Source organism: Megalops cyprinoides, chromosome 9, assembly GCF_013368585.1.
Source record: "Megalops cyprinoides isolate fMegCyp1 chromosome 9, fMegCyp1.pri, whole genome shotgun sequence".
Taxonomy (NCBI): domain Eukaryota; kingdom Metazoa; phylum Chordata; class Actinopteri; order Elopiformes; family Megalopidae; genus Megalops; species Megalops cyprinoides.
The window spans coordinates 30,704,827-30,722,329 of record NC_050591.1 but is presented as its reverse complement, the minus strand read 5'-3'; the positions used below and the strand labels follow the sequence as shown (position 1 = coordinate 30,722,329).

The 17,503-nt window shown below is 39.7% G+C and overlaps 2 protein-coding genes across 2 annotated transcripts; both read right to left on the bottom strand.

Moving 5' to 3' along the window:
• Positions 1-2,454: 2,454 nt before the first annotated feature.
• LOC118782720 (high mobility group protein B1-like) lies at positions 2,455-6,277 on the bottom strand. The gene is made up of 5 exons (XM_036536221.1): positions 6,209-6,277; positions 4,230-4,390; positions 3,793-3,938; positions 3,461-3,635; positions 2,455-3,188 (listed from the first exon to the last, which is right to left on the bottom strand). Exons 2-5 carry the CDS (start codon positions 4,374-4,376, stop codon positions 3,030-3,032), a joined length of 627 nt encoding a protein of 208 aa, XP_036392114.1. The 5' UTR covers positions 4,377-4,390; positions 6,209-6,277; the 3' UTR covers positions 2,455-3,029.
• Positions 6,278-12,376: 6,099 nt separating this feature from the next.
• On the bottom strand, positions 12,377-15,426 carry LOC118783477 (mesenteric estrogen-dependent adipogenesis protein-like). The gene is made up of 5 exons (XM_036537370.1): positions 15,170-15,426; positions 14,919-15,052; positions 14,277-14,392; positions 13,523-13,693; positions 12,377-13,359 (listed from the first exon to the last, which is right to left on the bottom strand). Exons 1-5 carry the CDS (start codon positions 15,370-15,372, stop codon positions 13,315-13,317), a joined length of 669 nt encoding a protein of 222 aa, XP_036393263.1. The 5' UTR covers positions 15,373-15,426; the 3' UTR covers positions 12,377-13,314.
• Positions 15,427-17,503: the final 2,077 nt, after the last annotated feature.

Sequence of the window (17,503 nt, the reverse complement as noted above, 5' to 3'; positions counted from 1 at the left end):
GTTACACTGTAATATTCTGTTGTGTAATGTCACTTATCTTTGCAACAACTGAAACAGCAGTTCACAAAGAAAAACCAATAGATCTGAAGAACTTACAAGAATAACACTAGTGGGAAGGGTCAAAAATATGCCACAGAGACATGCCAAAAACACTACGGGAAGCAGCATGTCAGTGTAATTCATGCCAGAAGAGGATGTACAATGTATTAATTACAAGAATGTCAATTAATGTGACCCTTGTGTTTTCTGGAGTAAAACCCATTTGTGAACAATCTTAACTTGCTTTGTGAAATGCTATTAATATACTTTTTTTTTTGTTAGCATATTTTCTCAGTAGACTGGAGGCAGAGCGAGATGAAAACAGCAATGCTTGCTTTATTTAGGACAAAAAAAAACCTCCTTCAAAAATGGGAGAGAAAAAAATAAAAACCACTCCTCAAACAGAATAAAGCACACAGGCTGTCTCTTCAGTCAAAATTCAGCAGCAGGTCAAAACCGATTAATTAGCTCCTCATTCAAAACAGGCCAGACTCACAGCCAGTAAAGAAGCAGAGGTGTGTGCCTCAGCTCCCTCTCCCACACTGAACTGAACTGAGGCCGAGGCTGAGTGTCTTCAGGTGTGTGGGCAGGCCAGGTGCTGTTCATCCCTGCTCAGCAGACAGCCAGGGCAGAAATCCAGAGTCTAGCAGATGGTGCCATTTTTCTGAGATGCGGGTTCCATCTACCACTCTACTGTACAGGAGAGAACTGCATATTGATTCCACACTGCATGTGTGTGTGTGTGTGTGTGTGTGTGTTTAAAAGAGACCCTTTGAGGTTTACATTGTCTTCTGCTGGGTGATGAATCACTGTGGGGAAACATTTGTAAGATAATTTAATACACTGGTGCATGAATACCTTTGTGGGAATGCTGCACAAACAATGCATCTTGTAGGGTGTAAATATTACATTCCCTATGTGGTTTTGATGAATAAATAAACAAACATGAGTTCAGGCCATACAGACACACTGTCTGATATCCTCATGCTGCCCTCCTCAAAACTTCATCATGTGTACATTTTTTACATAATTTTTTGTATATAAAATTATGGAGGACAGCAGTGTGGTGCAGTCATCAGCAGCAGGGCTCATAACCAAAAGGTTGCTGGTTTGATTCCCTGTTAGGGCACTGCTGCTTACCTTTGGGCAAGGTACTTAACAAATATCCTGCAAATATCCATCTGTATGAATGGAGAATATTGTAACCACCTGTATATAAGTTGCTCTGGATAAGATCATCTGCTAAATGACAATAATGTAATGTGTATTTGCATTATTTCAAATACACAACTTGCCATTAAAAGTTCATCAAATGAACTGTAAATAGGACATAACTTTTAAATAAAAAACTTTTTTATGCCAAATTCAAGATTATTTCCAAATTTAAGATGTTGCTTTATTTAAGTCCGCCCTCTCATTTCTGGGAGACCATTTGCACGGGCTGACTCACTGACATGATTTGCTTTTTACATCTGTTGCAGTCAAAGTGCCAATACTGCAAATGACTAAACTAATCTTCTGGGAGAGAGAAGGAAAAAAATCACCACTAATTAAAAGAAATCCATAAAATATTTCAATTATTCACCATTACCTACCAATTGCAATGTGTGGGTAACAAAATATTGGGCGAAGTGTTGGCGAAGCTAAAAAGTATAGTACCTTGCTCGAGCCATGAGAATTAATTCTAACATACACTGCTTATGAAAGAAGCTCCTGTTCTATATGTGGTTTAATTCTGGCATGTGACAGCTGAGGCCAACATTAACGTTTGCTTCATCGAACGGGGAACCCGTTTTCATTTAGTCCCTGTATTACATGCACCACTAGGTGGCGCCAAATGCTTCATTTTCAACGTAATTTTCAAAAAATCAACAGCAGGTGGTTAAGATTAGGAGAGATTGGACAGCCGTTGTGGTTGAAGGCCTTCTCTCATCATAAGCCTCTGCGAGATAAAAAAATAAAACAAAAGGCCACGGGTCACTGTATAGATGCCAGATGCCTGCGTTTTGTTTTTCCCAAGCGTGTGATTTTTCTCATGAGACCACGCTGACAGGTTTTACTTCATGTGGATCGCCAACACCATAGCCTCTAATGCAGAGTGTGTGTATAATCTAGGCCCTCGAAAACCTGGGAATCTGAAACGCAAATGCACTCTGAATCATTCCTTTCCACTGGCACAGTGGACTAACAAGGCTGTAAACAACCATCTCTAACAAGCCTGGAGCTTTCAGAGCTCAGCCTGTTTATGGACCATCCACCAGTGAACTGTTCCAACTGTTCAATTGGTGTCAATTACAAAAGGTCTGATTTTATTTCTCTTAATGTCAGTAGTAACAATACTGGGATATTTGTTTTAAAAGCACCTTTAATGTGTAAATTACTTGCCATTTGCATTTACCCTGCACAATTACGGTCCTTTTACAATGCAGTAATGTCAGGACTCAAACATGCACACATCAGATTGACAAAAACTTTCCCATCACTGTATGCATTTTTGGTGCCATAAAAATTTATGGACTTTTTATTGAAAAAAAGAATTCATTTCAGAAGCATTCAGAATGTCAACGAAAACACCTGCATTTTTATTTAATTTTTTTTTTGCAAATTCAAAATGGTACAGTACAGTAAAAGGACAGTAATACGCCAAAATTGAGAAGAAAAAAAATTAAAAACACAAACACTTCTGGGAAACAAAGAACTATTCCACATAATACTAGACACTGTGCTGTGCAACCACTAGCTCCATGTTGCTGTAGGGACCCCCAAACTCTACCAGGGTAGTGGCTTAGCCACTACCACTGGAAAAAAATATATTAACTGGAAACAGGGCTAGAGACACTGCTGTAGTGTTAACTTTACAAAAAGGGGACAACAAAAACTGTACATCTTAAAAACCTTTCATATACACAAGCTAACATTTTCTGTTTGGAGAAGTGAAATGTATACAGGGGGTTAACTTTTTTTATTATAAACAATCTAGACTCTACAATTTACTCATCATCGTCATCCTCATCATCATCATCATCTTCATCGTCATCTTCCTCATCATCATCGTCATCATCTTCTTCCCTCTTCTTGGCCTTCGCTGCAGCGGCAGCTGTTTTCTTGGAGCCATCTGGTTTGCCCTTACCACGGTACGCAGCAACGTCCTGAAGGCGGGAGGACAATGTGAGGAGTTTGTGTCACATTATCTGCATCTCACACCCAGCACTACCTGTGGCACCTGGTAACTGACATGTTGCCAGGAAACCAGAAAATGTTGGTGCGCTTCTGCTGAATTATGCATATAGGGGAATGGGTTTAAAAACAAGCACATCACTGAAGTTCAATGTTAACTCTCAAACACACAATCCTCCACCTCTAATGTAAACTCAAATCAGTCCTGAGTACTCTTGAAACAACTGTATTTTTTCAACTTTACCTTGTCGTACTTCTCCTTCAGCTTGGCTGCCTTCTTCTCATATGGCTGTTTGTCAGCGGCAGATGTACTGTTCCACATATCCCCCAGTTTTTTAGCAACCTCCCCAATGGACATTCCAGGGTTCTCGCCTTTTATTTTCGGGCGGTAGTCAGCGCAGAAAATAAAGAATGCAGATCTGAAAGAGAACAATAGAAATTTGCTTGAACAAGACAATCACTTTTTTTCCAAGATAAAAATATTGACTCTGTGCAACTTATGGAACTCCAGCTGGCACCATAACCACAGGAGTAATTGTAATGGTGAGTAACTGAAGGTGACCAAGAGGTACATACGGGGGTCTTTTAGGGGCACTGGGGTCTTTTACTCGCTTCTTCTTTTCACCCTTGGGTGGAACATAGTTCTTCATCTCTCTCTCGTAACGCATCTTGTCTTGCTTTGCCAGTTCTTCAAACTTGCCTTTCTCTTTCGCAGACATAGTCTGGAATCAAATATAAGAGTTATACAAATAAATGCATCTGTTAAGCTTCTTAAGCTTGTTCTGTTCTGAACTGTAGTCATAACTGCACACTAAAATCACATGCACGTTGTAACAGGTGTTAGTGCCCTTGTCATGATCAAACGCATACGTTATTCTACATTTTGTTAGTACATATGGAAATTTAGCCTTCCCCTTGAGCTGTATGAAGACCTGTAAATGTGTGCCGTAAAACAGGACGTTCAGTGGAAGGTTTAATAGCAAAACTGTCGTGCCATTTTGGTGTAATGTTACCTTCCATCTCTCAGAGCACTTCCTGGAGAATTCCGCGAAGTTGACGGTGCTGTCTGGATGCTTCTTCTTGTGCTCTTCTCGGCAGGTCTGCACGAAGTAGGCATAAGAGGACATTCTGCCTCTTGGCTTCTTTGGATCTTTACCCATCTTGTCAAGTGTATCTGTTAAAAAAAAGAGCAAAGTAGGAAAGAAGTGAGACTGGGGTACAACTATGACACCTTACACGGAACGCTAATATTTTTCTCCACTTAAGCATTGTATTCGGTGTTTACCAACAAGTACCGCACACGAATGACAAAAGTGGTTTTACCTTGCTAGCCAGCGACATTATGTTTTAAGTTGGTTCAGCTCCTGTTTTAATAAAGCGTGAGCTATAATTGAACCAACATGCCACCCCAGGGGGGAGGAAACTACCTGCCACAGCCATCTAGTAGTAATATTATACCGCCTGCGTCTTGACATGTGTAACGATAGCTTGGAAACTGTCTTAAATATCTGTTACCTTAAGTCTCTGATGTCTTCGTGTACTGAAAAACACCCTCCTGCAGTAATTCAGGATAATATTTAAAATAATTAAATATTTTTCCTAAACACTTCTTATTCAATGCTCGGTAGCAGGCTTCATTTCAGCGCAGCTTCCTGGGCTCGCTACGGGCGAACAATGGCGCATCAGTTCTTACAGAGGAAAAGGAGGTCAACAACCGACAGCAATATTTCTTCTTCCATTTTGTGAGAAAGCCTTCTTCATGACAGAAAGTCCCCTTCAAATGTCTTTGACCGCCTTCCTGTTCGCATTTGACGGTGCACACATTACTGGAAAAGCCCGAGTTCTTGGCCATTTCTTTCTTCTACGGATCTCTATGAGCAGACTGCTGCTTCGGGTGCACTACACCGGGTTTGTGCATTGATTGCTAGCTAGCTAGCTAGCACGCTAGCATTGCTGCTTTCGCACTGAGCCCGGAATGGCCGCTTGTCTTCCTACAGTTAGCTTAGCCAACGCTAGCCTAACGCGCTGGGGAATATGGCTTCTTCTTTGTCAGGCGCACACAGCCATTACGTTACATGCAACAGGGGGCCGACATACCGCCGATACCCAACCTATTTTTCTGCTAAGATTTTTAACGCAAAACACTTTTTGACAACCGCCGAAATCGAACGATATAGAGAATCAAAGACTGCTTTCTCATTACGCGGAGTCAGATGGTACATTCTCGTCGACGCTCGTAATGAAAACGTGGTTTTAAAAAGTTGAACCGAACTGCGCTCTCCACCGCAAGTACAAGCTCTTGCGTTTCCTATGCAAGTACAGTCAGCCATATTACAGTATAACGCTAGCTAGCTATCTAGGTCCAGCAGAGGTAGCGAGTGAATATCCCGTGTTTAGTCACTCCAAAAAAGAAAAAGAGACATAATGTTGCTCTAGAGTAAAGTGACAATGCGTTTCGAGTTAATTCCATAATTTGACTCGCTAAATGTTTATTTCAATCGAAGGTCTTCACTTTGACAAGGTTCGTCTGCTGTCTAGGGACTTAGCTAACGCAATTTCACCACCAGCCAACAAGGCTGCTGCTTACTAAGGCATTTTGTATCGATCCATAACACTTTATTGAGTTGTGTCTGCCGAAAATTTAAGTTCTGATTTTATCTTTTTCAAATGGAGAAAAATGTTTCCTTTGCAAATGTAATGAAAACGTTTTTATCGAGCGTCTAAGATGCGCCGTTTCTAGCGTTTAAGCTGAGCGCTAACGTTTGCTAGCTGGTTAGCCAGCTAATAAGGTCTTGTTTTGACTGCATCCTTAAGAGGCTTGCTAGCGAGCGAGCTCAAATTCGCTACTCACGAATTTTTTTTAAAATGAAACGATCTGACAATAAGCACAGTTTATATTTACATATATAGCAGTGTTTTCATTTAGTTGTTTTCTTTTAAATACATTTAGTTCCGAATTTCTGTAGCAAGCCACCTTTTGATAGCTACTTACCACAGCTTCGCCGTTTCCCTGTATACTGCAATGGTTCAATAGGAGCAATAGCATTACGCAGTTTCCCCAGTCCTCAGCTCTTTGACATTACTCTTAGTGGGATTCGTCTCCTATTGGCTACCGCCAACTCGTTGGCTCACGTGATTGGACAATGTCTTTCCATTGTCCTAATCACAGCTGCAGCGCCATTGGGTGTCTTTCGGCAAACGTCATCGGAGTTATCAACGGCGCGGTTATACGAAAAAACCTAACTCCGGCTTCAGGCGAGCTGCTTCGACTGTGTCTGTTCTCCGTTCTGCAGAGCAGTGTGCTTTGCACAGTGTATTACATCCACTAGGCAATATAGAATGCCGTAGTAAACGGGTAAGTGTTGTCACTATCCTCAGATGAATTTAGACCGTCCACTGCTTTTTAAAAACCATTCAAAGTAACACATTTACAATGTAGTGAAAACAATTTACAAACAGCTTAACATTTAAATGTTAATCAAGAGATTATAATGAACGCTATAATTATTGTGACTGACGACGTTGTAGTGAGATGGTTTTACTAGAAATCAGTAAGGATCAGCTGAGTTGATGAAATTTAACATTTAAATCCAGAAAGATGATGTACAGTGTCATTTTTTTTTTCAATTGACAACCCAACATAACACTAAGATGTATAGTATTTAATAGCCCCAGCTGTTGAATATTATGGAAATGTCTGACTCGTTTTGATGAGGGAAATGGAGGCAAATTATTCACCCAATCATCCAATCTATGTTAATGGTCATATGATGTCCCAATTACTGTATTAGTATTATTGTCCTTTGTAATAATCTACAGTGTGGTTTTCACTTTACATCAACTATCATACAGTCAATGTTCAGCACTTCAGTGAACACTAGTTTGATGTTAAGGGTTTTTGTCAGACATGTGTAGGCTACTAGATTTTGAATGTCTTCAACTCAGTACATACCTAGTTACTATCCAATGGGCTAACCCATGGAGCTCTTATTATCGCAAAACTATATTTTAATCACTTTAAGCTTTTAGTCTTGAAAGTTAATTGTCTGTTCACTATGTCTGTTTATTTGAATGTTTCCAAATAGCTTATACACTATTAAATTATTTCCAATGGCGTTAAATGGTTATTGTAAACTTGGCTTATGGCTGCCAGTAGCTGCCAGTATTTTTTATAAAAAGCAGTAATTAATGCCCAAAATCAAATTACTAAGCTTAAGTCAGCTATGTATGTATAAAACATATCTGAGGAATGGTTCTCATTAAATTTGCAAATCTTCAAAATAAGCTACTGGTCACATACCATATTTGATCTTTTTTTTTTATTTCACTGTAAACACATGCTGTTTCCTCATGCCTACCTAACATCAAGCATCCACAAGTTTTAAACAATATTATAATAGCTTGTCTGGACCAAAAATTACAATAATCACTAAATTTTTACCTTAAAATCCACAGTGACCAATGTAACCAAAGAGATATGTTTTCTTTAATTCCTATCAATGGGAAACTATTCTAGATGTCATTACATGGGGACTATGATCACTGTACATTACTTGGTAGTGTACAGTAGCACCCCGTACCACCCTACACTTGTTTGGTGTGAAAGGATGCCTTAATAACATAAATTGAGGTGAAAAAGTTTTTTTTTTTTTCACAAAGCATGTTGTTGACATTTTACCAATATTACACAGCCTGTGTTATCAAGCACCTATTGTAGCAAATAGTTTTTTTGTGTACTGGCACTGTGCTTTCAGCTAATTCCCCCATCTCTCAAACAGAAGAGTTTTTTCAGAACTCAAACATTGCCAGTTATGTGTCAGTGTTAATGAAACTTAACACAAATTCTGCTCTCTAGACCCTATTCATTTTCAATGTAAGATAATCAACGCTATTGGCCTTTCAGTTTCTTGTCCACAACATAATCAGTTATGCATCTTTCTACTGAGAAGTGATAGGTTGTGTGTATTGGTCAACAAAAACCTATCAATTTTCAGTTCATAAGGTCAAAGGTCAAGGTCAGCTCAAACCTTGATAAGTTGTTTTTTTGCTTTGACTAACTAATATTTGCGACCTAAATTACCATACAAACATTGTTATATCTAAGACATGCTTAAAGGATGGGGAAACCTGGATAACTAACTGCATTTCCACCTAGCTGGTGAGCAAGCCAGATCCCAGCTGTTTATCTATACTCTTTTTTTTGGTCTTAATTGGTTTTCCTCTCCATCTGTTTCCTTAAAAAGCATTATTAATCTGTCAGACATAATGGCACAGAATGATGATGTCATGTGTTCCAAATTCAACCCCTTTTGCCTGCCCCTCCCTGCTCCTGTTTCCTTGGGTACAGGACTTGCCCATGATGTAAGTGAAACATCTCTTTGAAGTTCACTGTTTTATTGTTGAACATTATGCTGAATTAGAAAGTATGTACAGACTGCTTCAGTGTTCTTGTGATTTCAGCAATGGTGAAGTGCAGATGACCAAGCATTCATTTTTAAAAGCAGTTTTATGAGTGTTTCCCCCTGGAGTTTCAGGAAAAGCAGAGTTTTCATATTTGTACAAAAACATAAAGCACTCATTTAATGCTCAGATGTGCCATGGTACTATAGGTGGTTAGTAGCTATAGATTATATGTTACATGTCATAGAGCAGAGGGAGAGCAAAAGTTCTATCAAGTAGGACCATTTCTGAATGAAGACTATAATATACATTGAACATGTATATTTAACATGGAATGCCTGTAAATACTGTATGTCTCTTGACATATATTATGAACATAAGAGTGGGTGAACCACATTTAAGGGTCACTTTCACTTTGGGTATACATCTAAAATACAGTATATATATTTAAAATAAAAGTTCAAAATATGGAAACATTTTTTAACCTTTGCTGTGAATTTATTATAACAATATTTTGTCACAACATTTTGTCTCTTAGGGAGCAAACTGGCAGTGACACACAGTCCATTTTTGCTTAGCTATACCTTAGCTGGCAGGAGGTAAATTAGACTGCTGTTTAGATTCATATTAGCAGGACTATATGAATATTATTATGTGATCACTTGGCAAAACTCAAGGCAATTTTAAAATGGTACAATTTTGCATTACCTATTTACATACATGGATATTTTACTAAATGAACTCGGGTGAAGAACCTTGCTGAAAGGTAGAGCAGCCGTGTCCTAGCCAGGATTCTAACCTAAAACCTTGTCATTACAAGCCCAGAAGCTTATCCACAACTCCAAAATGCTGCCTTGCTGAGAATATATTGGGCCTAATTTTTGGCAAGACCCAAACACCCTGCTGCCCATTGCTATGTGGAGTGAGTGTCTCTATTATGGGTTTTTAGAAATTTTAACAAGCTTGCAAAACAGTGTTGTCTTCTTGTGAGCTGTCGAATTATATAACACGTAGAGAGGGCTTTACGGTTTTCTGACAGGAAAGACCAATACCTGGCTCCATATGTTAATCATATGGTGATTAAGTGAAAGTTGGAGCTCAGGGCCAAAAAAAAAAAATAGAAAATGAATATACCCAAACATTGGCTAAATTTGTTAGCTGAACAGTTTAGCTTGAAGTGTGCCTGCAGGCCAGACTTGGGGATAAGAGTTATGTTGGATAAGGATGTTTAGTAAATTAAACACAAAATAAAATACCTCTTTACAAACAGTTGAGACAAGCTAAACTAGCCCACAGGGTTGCTTTAAATGAAATGTTGAGTTGTGTGTGTGTGTGTGTGTGTGTGTGTGTGTGTGTGTCTGATGGCCATACACCGCACACACCTTATGCGTTATTCAAAAAACTATTTGGAACATAAGGGCTGTGTGCAGTCTCTAGTTCTTGAGTGGGTTAGGGTTAGGGTTAGGGCTGACCCTGAGGTTAGCCCTAACCCTAACCCTAACCTCACAAAACAGGAGGTAATATAGGATTGTATACTGATAAGACAAAATAATGGAAAGACAAAACCATATATGAACATTTATTAACTAATAAAGAGTTCAGCCACCCTTTTCCTTCAGAGCAACATCAGTCCTTCTTGGAATGCTTTCTCTGACAAACCTAGGCTTTCTCCAAACATAAACTCAGCCAGATGTAGGAAGAAGAGTGAAAGACCTTCTTCTGCAGCTCAGAAGTACAGGTTTTGTACTCATTACACCAGGTTATACATTGTGGTGCATTGGCCTTGGTTAAAACCAGTTTCTGAATGGCAATCCGACTATAAATATCAGCTTTGTGAAGCTCACAATGTGCAATTTTCAGTTGCGTGGACCTTTCACTAATTCATTATCTGCATTCATTACTACCTGTGTTACTGCTACCATTACCACAATCAATAATAACAGTCACATCAAAGGTGCACAGTGGTGATGTTTCACCAGTAGAGGTCACAATATCTCACTGTTTTAAAGGTTAATTTTCACTTTAATGGTAATCTCTCTAATAATTTGGGTGTATTCACCATGCATTCAGTAAATACAGAGTACTTGCCCTGTACTGCCTTGTTGGTAGCAATCTTAAAAACAGTGGGGCCCTCAGTCTGACCATGTCACATGCTTGTATGAAATATGAAGTCAGTCCTCAAGTTCAGTGAGGATAGAGGCAGTCTTTTCACGGAACACTGGAGTAATGGCAGCGGTATGCTGGCAGTAAGGCAAGTGGTACAGGCAGTGGGGAAATACAGGGCTGCATTGCATCTGATTTCATCACTCCCAGTACCCCAGCCATATAACAGGGGAGAGGATTGCTGTGGGTAAAGCCTCTTTTGAAACAGACTTCCCCTCTGTTTATCTCAAGCTTGTGCTGGTTTCCTGAATTTCAGCCTTTTTTTTCCTGCAGCTGAAATGACATGGACGCTCACCCAGAATTCCCAGCGGTCATGCCTGTGGAAGGGCATGCTGTGGCCTAGGAAAACACAATATGAAATGTCAATTCTATCTCATACAGGCAAGAGCGAAGAGTCATGCATCATTTTCATTTGCGGTCAACACTGACAGACCCACAGCTGACAAGCACTGCAGCTGCTTGGCATGCTGTTGGGTGTGAATTCGACTCTTCACGTACAGAAAGTGTTGATGAGGATAAAGGCGCTAATACTGTCATTGAGACTGAAAATGTCATGCAAAGTTGCAGTCCTCTGTAGTAAAATCTTATCATTCTTTTGTCTATCTCAGAACATTGCCCAGATCATTCAGATGTTCAAAAAGAGTAGAAAATTGCTTGGTCATCAGTAAACATGTTTTTAAATAGGTCCTTTTTCATGTCTATTGATTATACAGGTAGGTCTTATTGATCTATTAACTGTGGCTGTCTGGAAAAGTTGTTATACAGGTAGGTTTAGTCTTTCACAGTTTCATTGTTTGAATGCGTGTGTGTGCCTGCCTGTGTATTTATGCACTCGTGAAGCTCTCTCAAGTGGAAGGAAAATTAGTGGCAAGAATTGTTTACAATTCTTTGTATGTGCCAATGACAAATACAGTTCAATGGAGCTAAGAGGTGTGGGGATTTTGGGAATTTTGTCATTGCTAACTTGCAGTATGTCGCCACCCACTAGAACAAAACAGAAGTTTTGGGTCCTGCTTTACTCCTTAAAAACCACTTCTTTCCACTCACTTTCTACTGAGCCTTTTTTTAAAGAAAATACAACAAAAATTGAAAACCAACTTTTAACTCAAATAAAAAGAGACAAAGCCCTCTTGGGATATGGGCCAATGGAACAATGCTATCCATTACTGAAATAATTCCGTTCTAAGAATAAGCTGATAATGGGCAACAGGAGTGTGGCTCTACAGAGCTTCATAAGTAAGTAGCCTCTTGAAGTCAGAGCGAAGAAAAGAACTCATCCAATATGAACTGGATTAAAGGTATGATTTATAGTCAGTCATAGCTGGGTCCTATGAAATGTTATCATTAAATGCTCTTGAGCAATGAGTATTCAGGTTATCCCTGTCATCTTATCAAGAAGTAAAAAAAAAAATAGTGGACTGCAGCGTATGCTCTGTGAGACAGTTGCTCCATCACCTTGCCTTTTTAAAATAAAATAGACTTCACCAAAAAATACACATATGAATAAAAAATGAAATTGCGTATAGAACAATAAATAAATCAGACATTACATTTTTAAAACATTTTATTGTCATCCTTTGACAATAACACTGGTAAATTCTCAATCCTATTTTTCATCAGGTAAGCCACCCTTTACTTAGACACAACGGACATTGTTAATTCAACTGTGTACACATAAGAGGTTTGCAAAGCATGTTAGCTTTGGTTGCAATTTGTTATAATGGTTAAGTGCTAAACATACCAATACTAATCAATCAGACGGTCCAAGACTTTACATATTCATCTGAAATTCTGATTCTTCACAAATCAATCCCTGTATACAATTATCCCAATACTATACTTCAATGATATCAGAAAAACACACACACACACACACACACACACACATTCAAACGCATTACAAATAAGAAAGGACGGACTCTCCTTCATGTTTTCATTCATGATTTGCCTAGTAGTATGTTGTTTACATCATCCAAATAAAAACAAATACCATACAAAATCTGAATGCAAGTGGGATTATTTTTCTCTCACAAATATTGTTACAGTAACAAATTTTATAAAACAGCCAAGATAAAAACTTTTGTAAGTCGCTTTGGATGAAAGCGTCTGCTAAATAAATAAATGTAAATGTAATTCCACATTACACAACACATTTATACAGGATACATACACATATACATATCTATTCTTGGTGTTTGAAGCATGATGGCATCAGAATCTCTAAACAAGCAATGGTACAGTTAAAATGGAGACTGAATTTTACTTGTTGAGACAAGAGACAGATGCACACATACATTCATCCTTTCAAAATGACCAGCCCCAGATTTTGACCACAGATTTTGATCCACAATTTTGATCAAATAGCTCCATCTTGTGGAGCTTCATCATGTGGGCCAGTCAGACCACCTACAGCTCAAACTAGGCTCTGAAACAAGCCTTCAAATCCATTGACAAGTGCCGGTGGCCATTCTCAAACTGTTATCTGAAGGATTCTTCAGACATTTCTGCTTCTGTCGAGGTAAACTAGCCTGAAAATCAACTCTTCTGTTTGCCCACTTCTGCTTTTCTGTAGTAAGAGATCTGTGGAAAGGAAAACAACACAGGCCACATTCTATGCACCCTTGGAAGTACACTCTGCCAAAAAAGCCAATCAAATAAAACAGGTCAGGTGTTATCAGTATAGGTCAACTTCATTTGGAAAACTTTTCAAAAAAGACTAATCAGAAGCAGGGTACACCCATACCTTGAACTTGCGCTTGTTGAATCCAAGCCAGTGGGGGACGTCAAAGAGCGCGTTTGTATAGTATTTCAGGCAGAAGTACGCGTCTCTCCAATCGGGTTTCACTTTCCGCCCGTCTGCGATGATGTGAAAGTTATCACCCGCCCACCTCTGCAGCAGGTCGCTCAAGTCGATCTACGAAAAGCAATCAAAGATACAGGATTTTTGGAACAAGAGTTCTCACACCCATTGAGAGTGAACAGTCATACAATCACATCAAGTTAAATGACTCCATTGCTCAAGTTAATCACTCAATTCGATTGATTGATTACTTCTGTGTGTGTATACGTGTTTCTCCCTCTTTGTGTGTGTGTGTGTGTGTGTGTGTGTGTGTGTTTGTATGCGTGCATTTCTGTGTGTGTTGAGTACATAAAACTATAGCAGAGCTATACCTAGCAGCTGTATTGTGTCAGAACAATAATGTTACAGACTGGTAGATAGAGCTGTAGAGAAACTGCAACCATACAATGAGTAATAAGTCAGTGTCATCTAGAAATAAAACGAATAGCTCATTCATACTGGACAGGCATAATATAATAAAACTTGGTCAATTAAACACCACTAGGGCATAGAATAACTGTACAGTTAGGAGTAAAGGAAACCAAGTTGTGATGCCTCCTCCTATCATTTGAATGAGGACAGTTTATGCTTTCATAGAACATAGCAAACGTATATACAGCTACTTCTACTATTTCCAAAGTTTTAGTGACTGGCATACCTTGACTTTGTAGCTCTCTCCCGCCACAGATGAAATGGTGTGATCCAGGCCTCTCTCCATCTCCCACTTGATCACGGGGTTATTACCATCCAGGATCACGATGTACTGTTTCAGCACTGGAGCACCAGAGAACAGAGAGGGCAAAAGTTTAGCTTTCTTGTGTACTCCCTGTTGACATTACGGCCATAAAAACTGATGAGTCATGCCCAAAATACTCTGCTTTTATCTCTCCAACTAGGACAGGCATGGTTGTCTGGAACCAACTATGACTCACACATCTGGCAAGCTTTGAGTAACTCCAACGAGTAACGCAACATAGAATAAGGAAAATTACATAAATCAAGGGGCCTGACAAATTAACATAACCACATTATTTTTTTCCTCTTCTTCTTCTCATTATTATAATTATCATCATTATCATCACCATCGTCATTATTATTATTAGTAGTTTACTAAACGAATATACAAAGGGCATAAAATAAAAATTAACCAGTTTGCAAAGGAATAAGACAACGAATTCTTCAAGGGAAACTTCGATCGTTCTATCCGACTATCCATGCCGTATAAATTAGTTTGCAGAGCAGTGTTTTTAGTGCACGGTTTATTACCGCACACATGATGAAAATGACGACTGTCCAGTACCTTTTGCGTTTTTCTGGACCTTTTTGGACCGTGCGGTGTTGTGCTCGCAAGCCGAGACCATTAATACAATCCGTTTTGATGTCAGTCTTTCCCTTACGTGCATGTAGTCTTTTAGAGTATGCACTTTAATTGACCTTTGGAAAAAAAACGGGAAAAAACAAGAAATTGTTATTACCTAAGTTTGGTTTATACTATGCACGTTTAAAACACGGGCAGAATAAGGTGCGAAATGTTCTCCTTGTGACGCTTACCTTCCGGGTGAATTTTGGAAAATGACTTTTCCTTTGGCACTGTCGAATTCATCGATGAATACACAGAAGCTGTCGGGGTCGCTTCTGATAAATCTGTACCCCGTCACACGAAGCTCCACCGTGAAGCCGGACGGCGGATCCCGCAGAAAGTCTTCGACATCGATGACGTCCATTTGGAACTTATTAGCATTCTTGACAGGCATTTTCTCAGTCGGGTTTCTTCGCCCACAGAAAACCACACTGTAACTCGCTGCTGAACTGTGACGGCAGCTAGTGCTGGGAAAGAGTTTTTGTCCTCTTCTTGTTGTGAACTTAGCACCACGTGACTCACACCTCTTTACAGTGGGTGGGACTGCACCAGGAGCCAGGCGCTTTGGCACTCGAGGCTCCAGCCAAAAGAGAAATGTTTGTTTGTTCCGCACGTGTAGACGGCTTCACCTGTTTCTCGAAATCCACGGGCGTCGCACTTGTTTTTTCAGTGATCAGTTTCCTCCTGTGAGTGTGAGAAAGATGGCAGAACAAAACAGTGCTGTCTTGATTTCAGGGTGTCTGATAAAACAACCCACTGTGTGGCTCAGCTGGGTGGTTGTCAGCAGTCTCACAGAGATGGAGTGGAGCTACAAATACAGGTGTGTGTGTGTGTGTGTGGCTGCTGAAAGGTAGCTGTTAGTTACTCTGCTGTGACTATGCTAGTGCTCGTTCCTCTTTTGTGTTAAATTTAAAAAATATTTCTCCTTTGTATGTATTTATTCATTTTTTTTATGGGCAGTGCATCGTGCAGCACCATAACACCAGGTCACGCCACCCGCTGTGGGTGGAATATGCTGCATGTTTTACCACAGGTATGTTCTATAGACATTTCCCCCATTTACTCAGTGGGAATTTCCTGCTCTATTTTTCACTTCACGTGTCTGTGGCCAATGTGAATTCCAATCAATTGACTAGTACTACTTTATTGTTGCTCATTCAACTTCAATGGAAACACTTCTGTTCTGTGCAGGAAGTTGCTTTGGACGTCTGCTAAATGAATTTAATGTAATGTGATGTATTGTAATGTAATGTAGTCCCAAGAATCTCATTCTAGAGACCACCTACTCCAGACACTTTTAGCAGTATAAAAAAGACATTTCCAACACACCAGCTGTCCCTGGTGTTCTGTAACCAGAAAGAAGCCAGTAGCTCCAGCTCACTTTATGGGCTGGGAAACTCCTCTAGCTAGCTGGTCAACTTCAGCAGGTCCCACATCAGTGGCTTTTCCTCAAGAGCAAACATTTCAAGCACTTTCTCTCTCTGGCCACCTGAGCTGCTCCAGTGGTTCTCATTCCTTCAGCCTCTGCGGGTTTCCCTCTGAGCAAAGGGGCGGCCAATATGGTAAAAGCAGGTACCAGGTGTTCGTGGTCATGGTTCATTTTGCCTGAGCCATTCCCAGCATCCTCGGGGAAATGGAATCCTGGAGCAGCAGCCATTTTCTCCAGCACTTCCAACAAAACCCCACACTGCATGATCGTGAAGTTTCAAAACACACTTCCAAAGAGTAAATCAAATGATTTCCGATTTGGATTAAAAAAACAACTTTCCATTTTTGGTTTCAGTATCCATCACTAAAAGCAATTCTCACATATCTCACTTTGGCCTCAAAAGCTTTTACAAGGACAGGAAACACATTTGGTGCTAGTAAGGCAATATGGTAGGTCAGTTACAACACAATTGCCCAGAGAAGATATTGTGTTGGTAACATGATTAGCTTCTTGGTTACAAGAATTCTGAGAATTGAGAATTTTATGAATTGTAAAAAAAGCCCGTAAAGCGGTAGTGGAGTGATAAGGAAAGCTGGCATGGCACGATATCATGGCCACATTTATTTGCTTGTCAGACACCTCTGTTAAGCTTGTGTCAGTTGGTATGTTGGATATATACTGAAGCAATTCAGATTCTGTCTCAGACTCTGTCTCAGTATTTTGCTCAAGGGTACAACATCAGTGCCCTTAGGGTCTGAACCTGCTGTCTGCCAAGTACAAATGAACCACTACACTGCAGCACACCACATAAAACTTTCATATGTTCTTGTAGCCTGGTCATGGCATGAAATACTAATGATGAATCAGAAATGAACTAGGAGTTTTACAGTGTCATGATGTTTGCCACAGTAAGTGAATTTGCAAAACAGGATATTTCCATTGGTGAGGATATGAAGTCCCCTGTGGTCGTTAGTATGCGTTTTTCCACTCAAGTAAGCTTGATTGTATTATTCACCCATGCAGATGAAGTAGATTTTCTTTTAAAAGTTTTCCTTTGGCTGCCACTATGGAACTTGTGGCCCGGCCAGTATTTGAT